The sequence below is a fragment of the Melozone crissalis genome, unplaced genomic scaffold (genome assembly GCF_028551555.1).
Source record: "Melozone crissalis strain CALT ecotype California unplaced genomic scaffold, PUWL_Pcris_2 ptg000110l_1, whole genome shotgun sequence".
Taxonomy (NCBI): Eukaryota; Metazoa; Chordata; class Aves; order Passeriformes; family Passerellidae; genus Melozone; species Melozone crissalis.
Window position 1 is genome coordinate 2,327,294 of NW_026535887.1, and position 20,887 is coordinate 2,348,180.

The following is a 20,887-nucleotide window of genomic DNA, read 5'->3' on the forward strand; positions in this document are numbered from 1 at the left end:
GAAATCCAACAGAAATTAACCCCCCTCAAATCTTCCTTTCCAAAGGTCACTGTGTCTTTCAGTAATTGCAACAACATGGCAAAGAGGATGAATATTAATAAGGCCTCATGGATCATTTATGTCCTTGGAGAAAGAGGAAGGGGGCACCTCTGGACATTGAGTAACTGCTCTTTCCTTTAAGATAAAGGGAGTAAGGAGGATTGGAGATGCTTCCATAAATTAAAAATATGAATAAAGTGATATGACAGCAGCATTCAGGTTGGAAGGGGGTCTGCAGCACCCTGGTTGTGCATCAGGGATGTTTTGCTTTGCTGTCCAGCATCACCTTAGTGAGACACGGGCTGGATGCAATTCTAGTGCAGGTAGGAAGGTATGGAGGAGGTGGGTGACACTCAGGAGGTCCCTGTTTGGCCCTGCAGAGGAGTTCCCACCTGGTGTCCCTTCCACAGCGGTGTCACTCTGCTGTCTCATGGGGACAGTGGGAACAACAGTCCACTGCCTTGAGATCTGCTGATAAAGACCTCAGATCTAAAGAGTGACATTTGGTGATCTAAGAGGGAGGCAGCTAATTATACAGACTCCTCCCTTCATTAATGAGGGAGGAGAACCTCCCAAGAGCAGTCCAACCACTTGGACCAACACTTTGAATGAGCTGCCAGAGTTTTAGATGGCTAAATCCTCCCCTCCTGCCTAATTTCACCAAATAATCATCTGCCCATCATTGTCTCTACTGGTGCTTAGAGTCTGGTGACCACTGTGACATTTGGGATCTCTTCCCAGTGCTCTCCCAGTCCATCCCAGCACACATGTCGGGACCCAGGACATTGCTCTGGCTGCCCTGGAGGACCTGAGACCCTGACAGGGGGCTCAGAGACCTTGGCACAGAGTCACAAACACCTGTGCCTTTGATTTTAGCCCATGGAAACAATTACCAACTTTGTGTGAGGAGTTACAAGCCACAAAAGTTTGAGTAGAATGATAGTGAATTTATCACAGGGGGAAGAAGTAGAATTTTGGGGATTTAGAATGGGGGTTCAAGAGGCAAGATGGAGGAATCTGGGCGTGTCCTGTCCTTCTCCTCCTTCTTGTCCTCCATCTTCTGCTGTGATGGTGACACTTCTGGATTGGTTTAGAGCACAGACAGACTGTCTCACATAGGTGATAGGCATTGGAAAATTATTGTAAATAAAGTACACGTAGTTCTTAGTATAAAAAGCCAACACCACCCCAAGGGCAGGGACCGTGCCACAATCCGACCTGCTGGACAGATCTCAGCAGGTCAGAGAAAGAATGGAATAGATAGGAGAAAATAAACAACCTTGAAAAGTATAGCTGAGGAATCCTGACTTCTTCTTTGGTTGTGGAGCTGGGAGAATAGACTTCCTAACACCTTGGGGGTTATTTCAACCACAGAAACCCAAGACACACACACCCTTACCATACTTGCTGGCTGACGTCCGGGACACCGTGGAGTTGTTGACTGCGTTGTAGGCAGTGACTTGCTTGGAGACCAAAGCCACCACAGATCCATCTGGGACCTGCATTACAAAAATGACTGGGTCAATAAACTTCTGAAAAGTGGCTGAGGACCACGCCCAGGGCAGCATGAGCTGCAAATCAGTGTCTCTGTAGGCAGGGCACAGTTTACGCTCAAAGCTTCCATTTCTTGCTTTGTTGAGTTGGTCTAGTAATAAAAAGGGACAAAAGCTGCTGTTACACAGCCAGAATCTGCACTTGGACAAAGGGACAAGTGGTGACAATTGGAGATTCTGCTCCATCCAGGCCCTGATTCAAAGCCCAGTGACGACAGTGTGAGTCATCGAGTCATTTAGGTTGGAAAAGGCCTTTAAGATCATGGAGTTCAACCATTTACTCAGCCCCACTGTGTTCACCACTAAGCCATGTCCCCAAGGGCCACATCCAGAGGCCTTTTAAACACTTCCAGGGGTGGTTTTTGCGTTAACCCCAGTAAATCTGACAATAGGTGCATCCCAGGGAAGGTCTTAGGCAGAGAAGGAGCATGAGAATAATAAAACCATCTGAGCTACTTCAAACAGGCCTGTTCCATTAGGATGATAAAACCGATGTGAAATGTTCCATTGCTTTCTCCTGGATTGCAGGTGACATCTGGGTGCCTGGTTCAAAAATTCCTGTCTACAATTTTCCACTACGATCCTGTCACCCTTCCCTGTGACAAAGGCACTGCTGGGCTGAAGGGACAGGCACAACTTCTTTCTCTTTGTGGTGTCAGAGGGTGGAAAAGCAGCAGGTTGGAGTGGCTGATGTCCAGGATGTCGTGGGACAATATTTTGAGGGACCACAGGACTCTTTTAAAGGAGCCAGGCTTTCTGTTTCTACAACAAGGCAAATCATGTGGGTCCCATGTCAGAAATGTTAACAAGCCTGTGGCTCAAAAGAGCCCTATCAGGAACATCTGTGATAAATAAGACATCATAAAGAGGAGATGGGTGAAAAAAATCCCTTCTAACGACATCTAACTCTTGTCTGTGTAATAATAATAATAATAATTAGCACTTGCATGGAGTTTTTCATCTTCAAAGCACTGCAGAGGCTAATTAAATAGCCCCTCAGCTATCAGGGAAGGCAATTATTGGCTCTTTGTAGTTTTAGCCCCACACCACAGATGGGGAAACTGAGGCAAAGGCAATCTCAGTGTCTGTCCCAGCATGATCTGTGTCAGCCTCCAGGACAGCCAGGAAAATGATGTTTCCTGAGGACCTGGCCCAGCTCATCATACAGCTAGGAGCTCATTGCCTGAGGCAAAGAAAACATAGAAAAAGCACAGAGAGGGAAGAAAATTATGCCTGGTTTGTTGATGAAATAAAGCAGGAAACGTCCTTGCTCTGTCTGGGGAAAAAAAAAATCAAATCAAAATCAGCCAGCAATGCTTCAATCAATCTGAAGTAAAAGTTTTGTTTCCTTTTCAAATTATTGCTTGCTGCCTCCTCAGCTCAGCTCTTAAGTGACAAGAGAAAATAATCTTGTTATGAAACAGAGGTTGCTGAGGTGTGATGGAGGAAATAACAAAATCGTCAGCATCAGATTAAATTTAATGAGGTCTTTTTTGTAGGTGTTTTTTTTTGCAAGGGAGAAGACTTTGACCAAAACTTCACTTTTTTTTTATTAAATCTACCACTTGTGTAAGACATTTCAGACATCTCTAACCCTCTATTATGAATTTCAGGTCATGCAGGGAGGAAGGGAAGCAGAGCAGGTCACCTGGACCAGGTTAAAGATCAAAAAGTTCCTTGTAATAACAACTCCACTGCTCCATGCTCTCCAGCCACGCTGTTTTCCACCTCCTTTGTCCAGCCATCAAGCCTCCCTCTTTCCATTTTTCCTTTTTCCATCCTTCTGAACTCTGCCTGCATTAAAAGGCCATGGATACATTGGGAAAAGGGGCAAGAGAGGCCTTGGATTTGTTTGTCTGCAGGAGAAATGTTTGCTCATGTTGTCCTCATCTCCTCTTCACCCCCTCCACTCACCAGGGGTGTCCTGGGAGGGAGAAAGAAGAATTTTTTTCTACCCTTGTCTTTCTCTTTAGTGCTATTCAGGATAACTGGGACAAGGGTAGGATGTGCTCAACATGGGAGTTCTGCCCAGTTACTGCCCACTCAACCACTCTTTACCTCTGCACCTTAGCACAATAAAAACCACAGAATTCTTAAGGTTTGGAAAAGACCTTTAAGATCATTGAGCCCAACTGTTCACTCAGCACTGCCAAAGCCACCACCAACCCACGTCTCCAAGTGCCACATCCACAAGGTTTTGAATGCTCCCAGGAGTGCTGATTCCACCACTTCCCTGGGCAAGAGAATAAATAATATTTTGCTTTTTGCTTTGCTGAAAAGAAGACCCAACTCCTGCCCACCCTCTCCAACAGATACCTGGTAGTGTGCCAGTGTGTTGAGTCTCTTCCAGTCATTCTCTATCTTGGTGGTGATGTCCTCATCCTGAAGGATCATCCTCGCCCCGCTCGTCTGCCGCCACTCTGCAAGGAGAAACAAAACAACCAAACAAACAAACAAATAAATAAATAAATAAATAAATAAGACAGGTGTTTGTTGCCTTTTTCCCCACCTGGAAATGAAACTTGAGACAATTTTAGCAATATTTAGTAATATAAGAGAGGGTCTTTATTTGAAGGACTTCAGGGACAGTTGTGGAAAGATGTCCACAGAAGTCCAGTGAATATGATTTTATAGGTTTTAGGAAATTAGCATAATTGATAAAAAGCACCAGTTAGGAGGATAAGTGGTGATGCAATTCCAGCCTCCCCAGGTCAAGTCCCTTCTCTGGAGCCCCCCTTGGCATTGGCTGTGCTTTGTCCATGAGAATGTAACTCAAAAAGTTGTTCTCGACCTTGGCTCCCAGGAAGAACCAAGGTAGCACTGGGACCCTGCACCTCCTGGGGCTTGGGGCTCTGGTATTTTGTTTTGTCTTTCAGCCTAGGGAAAAGACATGGAAAATTACTGGGAAAACTAGCCATAAATACAACAGGCTACCAATATATGTGTGAATTCACAGAATTCACAAAATCCCTGGGTTGGGAGAGACCTTCAAGGCCATGGAGCCTTCATCAAGCTGGACCATTCTTGGTTGTCACATTTCAGTCACAGTGATCCAGTCAAATACAGCTTAGCCAGAGCCACATCTAAAAGTCCATTCATTAGCAGGAGTTAATTAAAATGAACTCTTGGATTTGGAGACATCACCTGCCACCCTTGTTTGTTTTTCCCAATATAAAAATGCAAGGACTGCTGCAAATTTCTTTTGGTTTCAGCACTTTTCTTATCACATAATTAAAATGCAATGGGAAAGCTGCACTTGCCTTTATTATTCATTGAAATTAGCAGCGAGGGGTCAGCAACTGTGCTTATTGCTGGGTGTTACTTTGGCTGGAGACACTGAGGGTGAGCAGGGGTTGTGTTGGCTGAGCACTGATCCTGAACCGCCCTTCAGCCACTGCAGCCCCTCACATCCTCACCTGCTGGGGTGGCTTTGCATGGGAGGCATTGATGGAAGGGATGGAAAGCTTCCAGCTACTATAAAATTGTACACACTCTTGTGAAAAACAAATGTTAAAGGTGAAAGAAGCTCAGGAACTTTCAGGAGGTACAGATAACACCTATAAGTGAGCATAAGACTAAAGAATAAACCTAACCATAAACAATATTTCTCAGATTATCCATAACTGTGAGACTACCATCAAACAAACCAAACAAACAAAAGCCATACAGAATAGCAGACAATATTCCAAATATAAGTACAGAAAAGCCTAACTACATCTGACTACCCCAAACACACCAAAGTAAACACTGTGTACTCACAATAATAAAAAACCAACACTTAATAATTTTTTAAAATAATTAGAGACTTACCCTATACCTCACACTATGTCCTGTAACACCATCTTAGGTCTTAAAAAACAAGTCCTTTAAAACATAATACCCTTAAAAATATTGAATCAAACAACAAAACTCATTTCAAAACCAACCTTATTAGCACCCAAACTAAAGAACATGACATTGGGTGTACCATATCCCCTGCCATACACCAAATACAAAGTAAAGAAATGCAATAAACTATTAAAAACCACTGCACCTACATCACCCCTGTGGAGCCTGAGGATGATGCTCTCTGCTCATTCCCACCTGGGCCACATCCCTGCCATCCAACTGCTCCCAGACACTGCTAAGAAGAGTAAAAAAATGCTGAAGTTTGGGCTGGGATGGGAAATGGTGCTCTTAGGAAGTGCCTCACTCAAGGCCAAAGCCCAATTCTGCTGTCACAGAGCATTTCTTGTGTGCCTTTCTCACAGGGTCATGGGGACAGTGTCACTTTGACCTCCCTCCTTCATGGCTCTGCATGTTCCCGTTTTCTGCATGTTTTCTGCCCTGCCTCATCTTTGGAGAGACACACACTCGTGTTTTGGGAGGGATGCACAGGTTCTTGAGCACAGATTTCCTCGTTCTGGGGTTTATTTGTATCTCAGGGCTGGGCAAGGTGCTCAGAGCAGGTTTCCCCCTGCTCCAGGGACATCCTGAGATGTTTCATCAAGTCTTTTGTGCAGAGACTCAGGGGATCCCTGAGGCCTTTCCTTGGCCTTTCTGCAGGGAAGGGTCATGTGAGGAAGAGTCAGGGCCAGCCTGACTGCTCAAAACAAGGAGGAAAACCTCCAGGGCAGGCTTAGAGTCTCCAGTTTCAGTTTTACAGCCTGATTTCCCTGCCCAAACACAAATCACCTAATCTCTGATAGTTCCTGGGCTTTATTTGTATCCCAGGGCTGGGCAAGGTGCTCAGAGCAGGTTTCCCCCTGCTCCAGGGACATCCTGAGATGTTTCCTCAAATCTTTTGTGCAGGCTCAGGGATCCCCTGATTCCTTGGCCTTCCTGTGAGGAAGAGTCAGGGCCAGCCTGACTGCACAAAACAAGGAGGAAAAGCTTCAGGGCAGGCTTGGAATCTCCAGTTTCAGTTTTACAGCCTGATTTCCCTGCGCAAACACAAATCACTCCACCTCTGATAGTTCCTGGGCTTTATTTGTATCCCAGGGCTGGGCAAGGTGCTCAGAGCAGGTTTCCCCCTGCTCCAGGGACATCCTGAGATGTCTCCTCAAGCCTTTTGTGCAGGCTCTGGGGATTTCTGAGCCCTTTCCTTGGCCTTCCTGCAGGGCCTTCCAGTTATGTAAGGAAGAGTCAGGGCCAGCCTGACTGCTCAAAACAAGGAGGAAAAGCTCCAGGGCAGGCTTGGAGTCTCCAGTTTCAGTTTTGCAGCCTGATTTCCCTGCCCAAACACAAATCACTCCACCTCTAATAGTTCACTGAGCCCCTGAGCAATGACAGGGAAATGATGGGGAAAGGAGCCCCAGTTGTCCCCAGCTCTTCCTGGCCTCACTGCTCCCCTTCTCCACGAGCTCAGGGGGTCCCAAACAGACCTGCACGAAAATGGGGAGGGAGAAGGTGACCCTGCCATCCATCCTCACAGCATTCAGTGTCAGCTCTGTCCTGCTGGCAGCACCCTGTCCCCTCTCTGCTGGGATCCAGCACAAAGGACAGACACACTCCAATCCAATTTGTTACACTCCCACCTTCCAGAGAGAGGGAGGAGAGGGGGAGGGAGGTAAAAATCCCATTAACTTTATCAAGTCTTCCAATCAGGAGCAGTGGTAAATGCAAACTCAGGAGACAGCTGCTGTGAAGCCTTTATATTTCATTCAGCAGATAGTGTATCTTTTTATTGCACGCAGGAATTACTTCTTTGCCTCTTTTTTTTTCTCTTTTTTTCTCCTTTTTTTTTTTTTTAAGGAACAACCTTTCTGTTCAACTTGACTGGGAAAAAGGAAATTCCAGGGGCCCTTTGGCAATGAGGTGAAGGCAGCAATGCCTGGCTAGGGGGTGACTCTGTGGGGAGAGGGAAGATGGGGAGATGTCACCCTGCACCTCAAATCCTACAGAAAATGTTACATGTCCCTCTGATTCAGGTCTAGGAAGAGAGGAGAAACTCAGCTCTGTTTTTGGGATGGAGAAAGGGATGGGAACAAAAGTTTATCCCAGAACATGGAGCTGGGAAACGACAGAGAAATATTTTGTCCTGTATGGAGTGAATATAGAATCAAGGATTGGTTTGGGTTGGAAGGGACCTTAAAGCCCATCCAGTGCCACCCCTGCCATGGCAGGGATACCTTTCACTATCCCAGGATGCTCCAAGCCCCATCCAACCTGGCCTTGGACATTCCAGGGATCCAGGGACAGGCCCAGCTTCTCTGAGCACCCTGTGCCAGGGCCTCAGAACCCTCAGAGTAAAGAATTTCTGTCTTAAAATCTAATCTAAAGCTCCCCTTCTTTTAGTATTAAAAAAATTTTAGTATTTTCCTCTGTCCTGTCACTCCAGGCCCTTGCCCAAAGTCCCTCTCCAGCTCTCTTGGAGCCCCTTTAGGCCCTGGAAGTTGCTCTGAAGTCTCTCTGGGGTCTCCTCCAGCTCTCCCAGCCTGTCTTCAGGAGAGATGAATGCAAACTCTCTGTCTTACTCTATGCATTCTAAATTAGACCCAGTTTAAATGTTTCCAGCTTAAATGAACCCACATCCCAGCCCTGCAGGGCTGGTGAGGCAGTGAAATCTCACCTGGCATGGTCCACAATGAACCTGGGACAGCATCACTGAGAGCAAGCCAAGCCAGCAGCTTCCTCCCTCCACCTCTGACCTCAGCACCACCTTCCAAAAAGCATCCAGACCCCAGGGAAGAGCAAACAGCTCGGCATGAAGCCACATTCCTGTTTTGTGACCCTCACACCTTGATGCCTTCCCAAAGATGGGGTGTTTCATGTGCGGGAGAGATCTTTTAAAAAATGATAATAACAAAAATCACCACCGTGGAAAGAAGTCATTACTCAGAGGGCTGCAATTTGGGGGTTTGCACTAAAACCTAACCTCAGGGTGTCCAAAATCAAGGCTTTCAGCTGACAACCCCCTCCAGGAGTTGCCTGGGCAACTGCAAAACGTTGTGACATTTGCCACACACACAAGTCCCTCTGCCTGCAGCTACCCTGCATTTAACAGCTCAAAACAACTCATTAGCTTGTTTGCTTTCTGCCTTGCAAGCAATCTGGCCTGAGCGTGGACAGAAAGCCCAGAAAATGGTGATGGGAGCAGGAAATGATGCTGCTGTTTGAAAGCCATGGGTTCCAAGGCCAGATTGCAGCCATCTGCTCTGCTCTGCTCCAGCCCCTGAGCTCAGGGCAGGCTCAGGCTGATCCTGAGAGCTCTGGGACGGTTCCTGAGGGCCAGCAGGGCTTTCTGCACTCTCCTTGCTGCCTGCAGCATCTCTGAAGGATGCCAGGTGCCAAGGAGCATCATTTCTTTGAGGAAAAGCTGGGATGGAGCTGTGACTTGGTGTGTGGACCCTCTTGTATTTGTATTCCCCCCAGATGAAGGAAGGAATGATGAATCTGACCCCATGTTCTCAGAAGGCTAATTTATTATTTTATGATACTATATTATATTAAAGAATACTAATCTAAACTATACTAAACAATACAGAAAGGACACTTACTGAATGCTAAAAAGATAATAATGAAAACTTTTGACTCTTTCCAGAGTCCTGACACAGCTTGGCACTGATTGGCCGAAGAGTGAAAACAACTCACAGCAGAATCCAATGAAACAATCACCTGTGATAAACAATCTCCAAATGCATTCCACATGAGCAAAACACAGGAGAAGCAAATGAGATAAGAATTGTTTTCCTTTTTCTCTGAGGCTTCTCAGCTTCCCAGGAGAGATATCCTGGGTAAAGGGATTTTTCCAGAAAATGTGAATGCTACACTCTTGTTCCTGTTTCACCCATGCTCCCCCCACCTTGTTATCTGCATTGCTGCTATCTTCTACTGGATAAGGACTTTTTATTTATATTTTAATTGTTTTTTCCCCCCAGCTGCCTCATCAATGCTCCCAGAGCTGCCCATTAGCCAGTCTGTCATCACTGTGGGCAAGCCTGTTCTCTGAGGGGTGCACATGCTCATGCCAACTTTCTGGAACTTTCTGCTCCTCAGGAGGTCATAGAATCACAGGCTGGATTGGGTTGGATAGAGAATCACAGTCTAAAATGAGTGGGAAGAGATCTGAAATCTCCAGCCCCTTTCTAGCTTCCGCCAGACCAGGTTGCTTCAAGCCCTGTCCAGTCTGGTCTTGAAGAGGTCAATATTTCCTAAACCAGAAACAGAATTGTCAGGCCCCAGCTGGGACCCTGCACACACATACAGTTCTGGCTCCCAGAACTACAGTGGAATCCAGTTAATCCCTGTATTTACAATGTGCAGGTAAAATTCCTGCATCTCATTACGGACGCATCCCTCATCCTCTCAGCAGAACAAACAATCCCCAGCCACACCCAGCCTGAGATCTGCAGGAATTGCTCTCTGTGACCACCAGATGGGCCAGGAGATGTGGCTGTGAACCCCATTGCTGTGCTGTGCTGTGCCCTGGCACCCTGCCCTGCCTTCCCCCAGGCTCTCCCCACCTCTCAGCACTCCAGAGCCATAGTGGGTCCTCTTCTGGATGATGTACGTGATCTGCTCTTTACTGCTGCTGCTTTTGGCAGCTCCTTCCGTTATTCTAACTGCCTTTGATGGGCAATTTCTGTCAGGAACTCCTCCCTCCCCTACACATACACACACTCAGACACTTAACTTCAATCCCTGACCTCTCATTGCTGCCTTCATTATTGCTGTGAATCGTTTCTTGGCCTCGGTCCATTCCTTCTCCTTTTGGTTCCTCTACAGCTCAGCTGGTTTTATAGACTCCATCACTTTCCAGCCCAGTCTCTTTCACTGAAGGTCACTGAGAGCAAATTCTGGCAGATTCAGCCACAATGGAGTCCCCAGCTCTCCACCAGACATCTCAGCAATGGCCTGAGCAGATTTTTCTACAATTTTTCATACCCTTCAGATTTTTCGACATTTTTTTCATATTCTCCAGGTGTGGTACCACACCTGCCTGTGGATCCCAAATTCAGACTACAAACAGCATTCTCTCTCCAGGTTTCTTTTTTCCAGGGGTCTTTGGCAAGAGAACAAGAACAGCCCCACTCATGCCTTTTCCAGACATTTGTCCAGGATGAATTCTATGGGCAAAAAGCATGGCACTGGTCTTTTTATGGCCAAATATTTCCTAAGCCAGGAGCATAAACATCACCAAAATGTCCCCTCTGCCCCACTGTGGTTTCTCTGCCTTGCAGGGAGTGTGGAGAGGGGCACTTGGTGTTCTTTAAAATGATCTGAGCTGCCCTGCCAGGCCAGCAGCTGGTGCAGAAGAGCCCAAAATCTCTTGTGGGTGCTGACCACACCAGCACCCAGCTGGAAGGTGACAATGGTTACTTGATCTGGGATATCCTGGAATTTCACAGGGATACGTCAACTTTAGAAGGTGCCAGGAAAACTGTGCTGAGTGAACCACACTCAATCCCACCCTGTAGGGGGATACAGTATGGGTAAATGAAGGTGATATAAAATGTAATCTTATCCCCTAAAGAGTTGCAGCTGGACCAATTACTAAAGATCAGGAGCAGGCCTGATGTTAACAGGCCACACTTGTAGCCAATAAGAGCAGTGTTATAAAAGAGTGGATTGGTGGGATCTGGAGTCAGATGGCTGCTGTGAGGACCAGGAACAGTCAGTGCTTAGAGGAGGTGCCTGTGAGAAACATTGAGGAGGCACAAAACTCTGGCAGTATGGAATCCTTGCACTATAATGATAATAGAACTCTTGATGTATAAGACAACACCACCCTGCCTGCAGTAATCCTTGCTTCCCTCTTTTCCAGCTCAGCTGGAAGAAGGAGCAGGGCAGGCAATTCTTCCAAGGGCTGTTCTTGTGCTCCAAACACAGATGGGGCAGTTGGCGACCCCTGAAAACCCCAAAACACCTCTTTGCTCTTTGTCCAGAGCAAAGTCTCTGCATGGAGTTTGTCCATCTCCCAGCTCCCCTGTCCCCCCCTGGCCAGCAGCAGTCTCCTACCCAGGTCCATGTCAGCAGCTTTGGGCCGGTGGGAGCAGGGCACGTTCTTGAAGATGGCATCCAGGATCTTCTCCTTGACCTGGGTGATGGTGTCGCAGTTGAGGATCTTCACCGGGATCTCGGGGCTGTTCACGTTGTCGGGGTTCACGCAGCTCAGCACCTGAGGAGAGGCACCAACACCTTGCACAGGCTACTCAAACCCTCTGCCTGCCCCCCTTGAGGTGTCTGCATCCTACAGGAGGGGTCTAGGGTGCAGAAAATTGTTGCATTTATGGGGTGCCCCATCATTGGAAGGAAATTATGAATCTGACTCCATGTTCTTAGAAGGCTAATTTATTATTTTATGATACTGTCACCCTGGTTTTTTAAGATTTTCTAAGCCTTCTGATGTTGACATTCTTGTAGTGAACTTTCTCACACACTTTCTGTGAATAACTCATTGTCTTGCATTCCTTTATGGAAGAAGAGAAAGTTGATGGACTGTTGGTTTGACCAGTGTCATTGGAGAGGTGGCACTGTCACCCTCCAATCCACTGTCACTCTTGAAAAACTATAAACGTTAGAGTCAGAAAATAAACTTCCCTTTTTCCTTCATCTTGAGAACAGCGATGTGCGCTTGTGTTCTTTCATGTCCTATAGCGACATGATACTAGAATATATTAAAGAATACTAAACTATACTAAAGAATACTGAAAGGATACAGACAAAAGGCTAAAAAGATATTAAAGAAAAACTCGTGACTCTTTGCAGAACCTCGACACAGCTTGGCCCTGATTGGCCAAAGAGTCAAAACAATTCACATGGAACCAATGAAACAATCACCTGCTGGATAAACAATCTCCAAACACATTCCAATGCAACAAAACACAAGAGAAGCAAATGAGATAATATTGTTTTCCTTTTTCTCTGAGGCTTCTCAGCTTCCCAGGAGAAAATCCTGGGCAAAGGGATTTTTCCAGAAAATGTGAGTGCCACAAAGAATGGGTACCAAGGGTATTTCCTCCCTCACATGGGCACAGAGATGTGGTCTCACCTGGGGGTATCTTCATTGTATTTAATCATGGAGTCACAGAAGGGTTTGGGTTGCAGGGGTCTCAATAATCACCTCATTCCACCCCCTGCCATGGGCAGGAACACCTTCCATTGTCCCAGGTTGCTCCAAGCCCCATCCAGTCTGGCCTTGGACATTTCCAGGGATCCAGGGGCAGCCACAGCTTCTCTGGGCACCTCTAACCCTCACCACCCTCACAGGGAAGAATTTCTTTTTTAACAGCAGAAAACCCATGAACACCAGCTGAGTGCTCTCAGTAAAAAATGCTCATTGAGATGTCAAGGTGACCTAATTCAGGAGTGTCCTCCTTGCATTGTCACCTGGTTTTGATAATCCCAGGGAAAAGCTTTATGTTTGTCCATCAGCACAGCCATGGAGCTGAGCAGACCCTCCTCAGAAGAATGTTATTAATCTGAAATGCAGGGCTCTTTAAGAAATGAAACACAAAGCAACATCAGCAGCCTTTGCTTTCACATACAGAATAAGAAAATCAACCCAACTGGAGAGGCCTCTCTTTTCTCAGAAGGAAAATTTAATTTTCTCTGCTCTGTCCAAGAGTAAATGCAAAGCATGTGGTGAGGGGGGGGGGGGGTACCTTAAACACAGAGCATTTAACAGCAATCTCCCTGCTAAGCCTTGCCTGTGTCTCTGTTGATCATTCTGCTCATTTCTGGTGGCACAAGTGTGAAGTCTATAAAGTTTTATAAACTTAGCACACCTTTGCACTTGAAAGGGGTGTTCAGTGATGCTCCAGGCTGTACATGGTCATTAAAATGTTTCTGTGGCACTTTTACAAGCACAGAGATGTTGGTTTTTGTGCTTCAGACAAATTTTAACTTGACTTAAATTCCCTTCTGTAGCATGCAAGAGGTGCTGGACTGTCCATCTCTTTCCATCTTCACCTCCTAAAATGCAGTGGGAACTCAAAAATGGGGTGAAATCCTATCAGCCTAATTACACACTGCCTCACCAGGCTTCCTTTGGTGATGCTGTGCTCAGGCAAGAGGGACTTGTGAAGATACTGCTTTCAAAGAGCTCTGTGATCTTGCTGGATGAAAGGGGAGATGTAAATAGGAGATATTGATTAGATCATAATGCTATTATTTGTATGTCACTTCCAGAAGTATTGAAAAAGCATCAATTCAGATCATAATAACAGCACAGATTTACAGTTCTGGGGCACCTTTCATCTCAAAGGATCACAGAATTGTACACAAAACTGTTGAAATGAGTCCAGTGTTGAAGGCCATTAGTTGGTCTGCAGCTCTCCTGGGTTATGCCCATTCCCAGCCCAGAGGAACCTCTTCCTCTGCAAACTTCTTGGGTACCTCCAGAAAATCTCACCTGTTTGCTGAGAGCCTGCACTGGTGTTTAGTTTATGATCTTAATGATCTTAAAGATGTTTTCCAGCCTAAATTATTCTGTCACAGGGAAATGGAGCAGTGAGGGCAGCCTGGGACAGCTCTTTGGGGTCACACCTGGCTCTGGGCATCAAGTTACTCTCCAGGTTTCTCTCTCAGTGGTCTGAGCTCAGCTAAAATGAGCTGGTGCCAGTCAAGGCAAGCTCTGTGGTGTGATAAATCTCTGATACAAACAGCTGGATTTTGGGTCAGTTTCCCACAGAAGGCACTTGGTGATCTTTAAAATGATTTGAGCTGATGATGCCAGGCCAGTAGCTGGGGCAGAAGACCCCAAAATCTCCTGAAGGTGCTGACCAGTGTCCCCACACCAGCACCCAGCTGGAAGATGACAGTGGTTACTTGATCTGGGTTATCCTGGAGTTTTACAGGGATTAATCACCTTTAGAAGGTGCCAGGAAAACTGTGCCTGAGTGAACCACACTCAATCCCACCCTGCCTGCAGAAATCCTTGCTTCCCTCTTTTCCAGCTCAGCTGGAAGAAGGAGCAGGGCAGGCAATTCTTCCAAGGGCTGTTGTTCTGCTCCAGGCACAGATGGGGCAGTGGTGACCCCTGAAAACCCCAAAACACCTCTGTGTTCCTTACAACGACTGTCAAGGCTGTCCCTCCAACATTTTAGGGAATTCTAACCCCAGTTATGGAAGCCAACTCCACTTCCAGAGCACAGTGGCTTTGGCATATATTCCCCAGGTTTTACATCATCTTTCCAGTGGAGTTTTCCAGCTGTTCTCGAGTGAAGTATGAGAACTCAATACTCAATACTTCTCCATACTCAAACCAGAAACAAATCCAGCAGTGCTGCTCAGAGACTTCAACACAATCTCTGATGTCAGCTGGTGGGGAAGAGACCCCTTGATGGGTTGTGTTCCTACAGGACTGGTCACTCTGAGGGAAGTTTTGTGGATCTCCCAAATGCAGTGCTGCTGCTCCATCACCCACCAGCTTCATTTGGCCTTCAGGGTCACTCAAGGATGTGACTATTTGGGCACTGAGAGGACACCAGCACTGTTCTGTCACTCTGTGTCCCTTCAGGATGAGGGGTCAGCATGGATGGGAATGGGACTGGAAGCAAATGGAGAAGTTATCTCTGAGCTCTGCTCTCCCACTGACTCTGTGTTGCCTTGGGACATCTCATTTCTCTGGATTTCTGTTTATTGACCTTTTACTCCATCCTTGGGCTTTTTTATTTTTTATCTGCCAGCTCTTCCAGCCATGATCTGTCTCTGAGTGTCTGTGCACATGCAAAGCTTGGCTCAGCTAAGCCCTGATTTCCACTGCACATTAGTGGCGTTTAAATAATAAAGGCACAGCTTGTGATTACTCCCATGGTAAGGAAGTAATCCAAGGTGGCAGGGACACCTTCCACTATCCCAGGGTGCTCCAAACCCCATCCAACCTGGCCTGGGACATTCCCAGGGATCCAGGGGCAGCCACAGCTTCTCTGGACACCCTGTGCCAGGGCCTCCCCATCTTACAGGCTAGAATTTTTTCTCTGATTTCCAGTCTAAACCTACTCTCTTTCAGTTTGAAATCATTCCCTCTTGTCTTGTCACTCCAGGCCTCTGTAAATATTCTCTCTCCATTTTTCTGTTGGAATTCCCATATTGCAACCACTGAATCAGTTCTGGCTTTATTTCATTACTCTATATTTTTAATAAAAGATGTCAGGCAGCTCAAGGAAGGTAGAAGAAGGATGAAATAAAACAGAAATAAAGAGAAACAGAAACGAAGAACAATCCTATTCATATTCTGCTCCTTCCTAATCTCCTTCACCAGAGCTGATCTCTGTAAATCTGCTGAGATTCCTATCGGGGTATATTTGTCTGCTCTTGAGATGTAAGAGGGAGAGCTGATTATCATCAAACAGCACAAAGCCAGCAGAGGAGAGCTTTGTTCAGCCTGATGTATAATTACTACCCTTTGCTGGCTGCTTCAGATCAAGCCTAAAAGGATCGGGGGGATTTCCTTGGGTGAAAGTGATCGCTCTGTGGCTGCATTTTTTTCTCTTTTCTGCTCATTTTCTCCATGTGTGATCAGTCTTCTGAAATTTTAGACAGCCACGCATAACAGCAGAGAAGCAGCACTCTGCCAGCTCAGTAGGAAAGTCACGTTTTTAATATGCAGAATACAACTGTGGCCTTATTTAAGAATTAAGTCCACCCCCTCATCAGACTTGGATTCAATCAAAGCTCAGCTCTAGACTGGAGTTGAAGAACATGAAAGGGCATTTCTAGCATCAGCCTGCCTGGGCTGAAGTCTAAGACAGGTCTAAGACAGGTTAAGGTCTAAGACTTGGAACTAAATGATCTTTAGGGTCCCCTCCCAAACCACCCCATGATTCTGTGATTAGACACAGCCCTCAGAGGTATCTGGAGCTAAGTGAGATGAATTTCCCTCATTTGAAAGTGCAAATAAAATAATCTGATCAGTTTAGAGCATCTTCCGACTGTCCTGAAGCTTGGGATTTGCTGAGAATAAAGATAGGAAACAGAAAAATTACAAGGATCATTGAAGGCTTAGAAAGTGTTTTTCATCCAGCAGAGACTTAGAGTGGATTTAATGCATCCAGGGAAGAAAGAAGGCCCACAAACACTCTAAGAAGAGATATCTAATGCTCTTTAATTGATGCTCTTTAATCAAGTGGGAAGAGGGTGTAATCTCAGAGCAGAAGCTAAAGCTGCACATATGCAACGTGTATCTTACCCTATGCAAACAATTCCATTTTGGGGAAAATGGCTCAGTGACAGGGATTGGTTTTCTTTCCCTTGAAATCTTTAAATCAAGCTCCTTTTTCTTTGACTTGTGCTCTCTCAGGAGGGAGGGTTGCACCAGCTCTAGAGCTGACCTGATAGGTCTATCTACAATCTCTGACTATTCCTTGATGCTGAAATCCTCATAATTTTAAAATTTTCACAGCCATCCTTAGGCAGTATTACTCTACTAAAACACAAGAACAAATCACCCCAGAGGTTCAACCACTGCTTTCTGCTGTCTAAAGGCCCTTTAGGCCTTAGAAGGTTGTGGATGAGCCCAGGGGAAGGCATGCCCAGAGCACTCACCAGGGTCTTGTAGTCGATCTGCTGCCGGATGAGCTTGTCCTCGCTCAGCGAGTACCGCGCCTCCCCCGTGATGGAGTCGATGGGGCCCTTCTCCATCTGCTGCTTGATGGCACAGAAAAGGGAGAAGAGAGGCTCTCCAGCACACTCCTGCAGGGATGAGAGGCAACCACCAGGTGAAACTACAGGCTGGAATTGAGAGTCCAGCATGGGCATCCCAGGTCCACCATTCAATATGGCTCATGGTGGATATCAATGGAAACCAGTCCATTCCAACAGCACAGGATCAGAGGTGACCCTCCACTTCCACAGAGTGCAACCAGCATGGTGGGACCCTTAGGGATGGTCCTATGCAGCCCCAGGAATTAAACTTGATGGTACAAAGCTCTTGGGAACATGGTGGGACCCTTGAGGATGGCTTTGTGCAGCCCCAGGAATTAAACTTGATAGTAAAAATGGTGGCACATGGTGGGACCCTTGGGGATGGTCCTGTGCAAGCCCAGGAGCTGGACTTGATGGTACAAAGCTCTTGGGGACCTGATGGGACCCTTAAGGATGGCTTTGTGCAGGCCCAGGAATTAAACTTGATGGTACAAAGCTCTTGGGCACATGGTAGGACCCTTGGGGATGGTCCTGTACAGCTCCAGGAGTTGCATTTGATGGTACAAAGCTCTTGGGGACATGGTGGAACCCTTGGGGATGGTCCTGTGCAGCACCAGGAATTAAACTTGATGGTACAAAGCTCTTGGGCACCCGAGGGAAGTTTTGTGATGTGGATCTCCCAAATGCAGTGATGCTGCTCCATCACCCACCAGTTTCATTTGGGCTTCAGGGTCACTCAAGGATGGGACTGTTTGGGCACTGAGAGGACACCAGCACTGTTCGGTCATTAAGAAGTCTGTGTCCCATCAGGATGTGGGGTCAACATGAATGGGAATGGAAGCACATGGAGAAGTTATCTCTGAGCTTTGGGACCCTTGGGGATGGTCCTGTGCAGCACCAGGAGCTGAACTTGATGGTACAAAGCTCTTGGACACATGGAGGGACCCTTGGGGATGGTCCTGTGCAGCACCAGGAGTTGGATTTGATGATCCTTGTGGGTCCCTTCCAGCTCAGCTTATTCTGTGACTCTCTGAGTGTCCTGTCATGGTGTTGGTGTTCCCTGACAATGCCAGGGCTGTTCTGGTGATTGCCACTAGGCCAGGGCTTTGCACTGGTGGAGCATGTAGTGGGATAGGTCCCAAATGGCCTGGAAGGAGATTTTAAAGGGAGATGGATGGCTGGTGCCACGTCCTGGGTGTCTGGGCAGAGTCCACAGACTCCCTGAGCACTCTAATGCTGCAGGCAAACAGAAATTTGCAGGCAAACAGGAATTCTCAGGCCCAGATGTGCCCCTGAACCCACGTGGAGGTGACAGAGGTGTGGGACCCAGCACAGGACAGCCGAAAGCAGCCCCAGGCAGGCACAGTCCAGCTCATCTGTCCCTAATTTCTCCTCCTCATCGTTTCCACTCACTCTTCCCACGCTTTCCCTCCCTTGCTGCACCCCGAGCTTTCTGCTCCTGCCTTCCTTCCCCTTCATCCCTCCCTCCTTCCTGCCCTCCTCACCCTCTCCTCTCGTGTCCCAGCTCAACCAGCCAGGTCATTTTCCTCTGGTGTAAATCCCGGCGAAAACAAGTTAATAATCGAGGCAAAGTGGCCCCTTTTTCAGTCCCTACACCTGTCTCCCACTTAATTAGCTTATCTGCCAGCAGCATATTGCTTCTGTGTGCCTGTCTCCTGCCCTTATCAGGCCTCTGTTCAGGCTAAGGCAAGAAGACAAGTAGCTGAGTGGGGTGAAAAAAGCCTATTATAAAAGCAGCTCTTTAGAGAGTCACCTCCTTATATCCTTTCCTTTCAGCTGAAAGCAGGGATCTGATACTGGAGTCACTGAAATTACCTTCCAGGGACCTTCAAAACTTTCCCATGTGCTCGTCCTTGAACTGGGGAAGGCTCAGGAGGATTGGGGTTTATTTGTGCAGCCTCAAATTGCCTGGCAGAGGTGGTTATTGTGTCCAAATGAGGATGTGAGGTGGGAGGATATTTAGCAGCTGCAGTGGGAATGGGGGAGAGGTGCAGAGCTCAGCTCCTTCCATGAAGGCTGGCTCTGAGCTTGGCAATTGTGATTCTTGAGGCTCAGGGAAAATTGGATTCCCGTGCAGTCAGTGGCAGGGCTCAAAGACTGAAAGACTTTTTCAACTCCACAAAGCCCAAGGAGACCTTCCAGGAGGAATGAGAGAGCTCAGGGGCTGCCCCAAATCCTTGTACTCAAGCTTTGCTGATGGGTGTCCCTCCACTTCTCATGGGGCTGTGTCTCTCTCAGTGCTGCACCTGAGCTGGGGTGGAAGGAGATCTCCATCCCCTGTGCACTGGAAATATGGGTCACCACATGATGGAGACCTCAGGCTGCTGTTGAAAGGACAGCACTTTCCACACAGGTCTCAGGCAGGCTCTGAAATCCTTCCCATTTCTGCACTGACCCTTAGATCCCACCTCTGTACAAGAGAGTGACCACAAGTTGCCTCTCTCTAACAAATTGTCCCTCTTTGTTCTCCCTGGGTCGGAAAATAGCCCAGCTCCTATTAGGCAGTGACCTCCTTCCAGAGGCAAAAAAAAAAAAAGCCTTTAACTTGTCATCTGGGAAGTTTTCACCCCAAGTAATCCTCACCAAGAAGGAATGCTTTTAGAGCAGCTGTTTTTCCAGGTATGGTCCTGCTCTTACCTTGAGGAACTTGTAGAGGAGGAAGGTGAACCAGTTGGTGAGCATTTTCTCAGCCACAGACTCTGTCCTAAAGTGGAGAGAAAAGAGAATTGGAAATGAGTTTGTCATGCTGGTCCTATCAAAATATTGCACTTTTCCATCTTCCTGCCCAGTGGGAATTCCTGCATGGCACCATCAGGATTTAGCACGTCCTAGGTTCCCTGTTTTAGTTTTGGATTTAGGAAACTTGCAGGAAAACCCTTGCTGCCCTGTTGACTCTCCTGTGGCTACAAGTCCCTGTGTGTGTCTGTTTTCCAGTGTCTCCAACAACGAGAAGGAGTTGATGACATTTGAGGGAATCTTCTCCAAAGAGCTCAGGACGGATAAATCCATCAAATCTGAGGAGCTCAGAGTGAGGCCATATGTCAAGGAGGCTGGATAAATACTCAGGAGAGACAGATCTAAGTCTCTGGGGAGCAGTTATCTGGCACTGCCTATCTCCCTGGCATTTGGGAGTGATTACACTCCTCAATGTGTCACTGTAGCACACGCACAGAGCTCATCCTTCTGCCCTTGAGCACTCCGTCCTCAATCAAACAAAAATCCATCTCCAGGCTTCAGGGTGAGCTTCTCCTGCAGAAACTTGTGCTGGCTTCAGCACAGGCACTGTTGTCCCTCTCTTCTGCTGATTTCCACTAACTCCCAGCTATGGGAGAGAAATGAGATCCCAAAATGCAGCTGAAGACTCTCCAGGTGTCTGTAGTTAACTCAGGAACAAGAGGCAAAGCTGGGAAATCCATGTCCCAGGCAGGAGATGGAGAAAAAAAACAAGAGAAATTTGGGGAAACCAAGAAAGAAGAAGAATCCCTGCCTGGAAGAATTAAAGTGGGTCCTCCTTGTCATGGCTCTCATCAAAGCCATGCAGAGGTTCTTGTTTGTTGTTGCTGCTGCTCCTGTACAGAAAACCTTTTTGGGGCCATAAATGTCATGCAGGGTGAACACTGGACACAGGTGAGGTGGGAAAACCACTTCTACCAGCTCCTTTCTTCTGTCAAACTCCTCCAAAACTGCAAAAGACTCCCTTTCATAGA

General features: G+C 47.0%; 1 protein-coding gene across 1 annotated transcript in view; it reads right to left on the bottom strand.

Annotated features, from left to right (window-relative positions):
• The window catches only part of PLXNA4 (plexin A4), a 502,367-nt gene that overhangs the window by 23,611 nt on the left and 457,869 nt on the right, over positions 1-20,887 (bottom strand). Inside the window, exons 23-27 of the mRNA XM_054292393.1 lie at positions 19,818-19,884; positions 17,061-17,207; positions 11,532-11,691; positions 3,909-4,012; positions 1,439-1,538 (exon numbers count right to left, since the gene is read on the bottom strand). Of these exons, the coding sequence (XP_054148368.1) occupies positions 1,439-1,538; positions 3,909-4,012; positions 11,532-11,691; positions 17,061-17,207; positions 19,818-19,884 (578 nt within the window). The remainder of the gene's footprint in view (positions 1-1,438; positions 1,539-3,908; positions 4,013-11,531; positions 11,692-17,060; positions 17,208-19,817; positions 19,885-20,887) is intronic.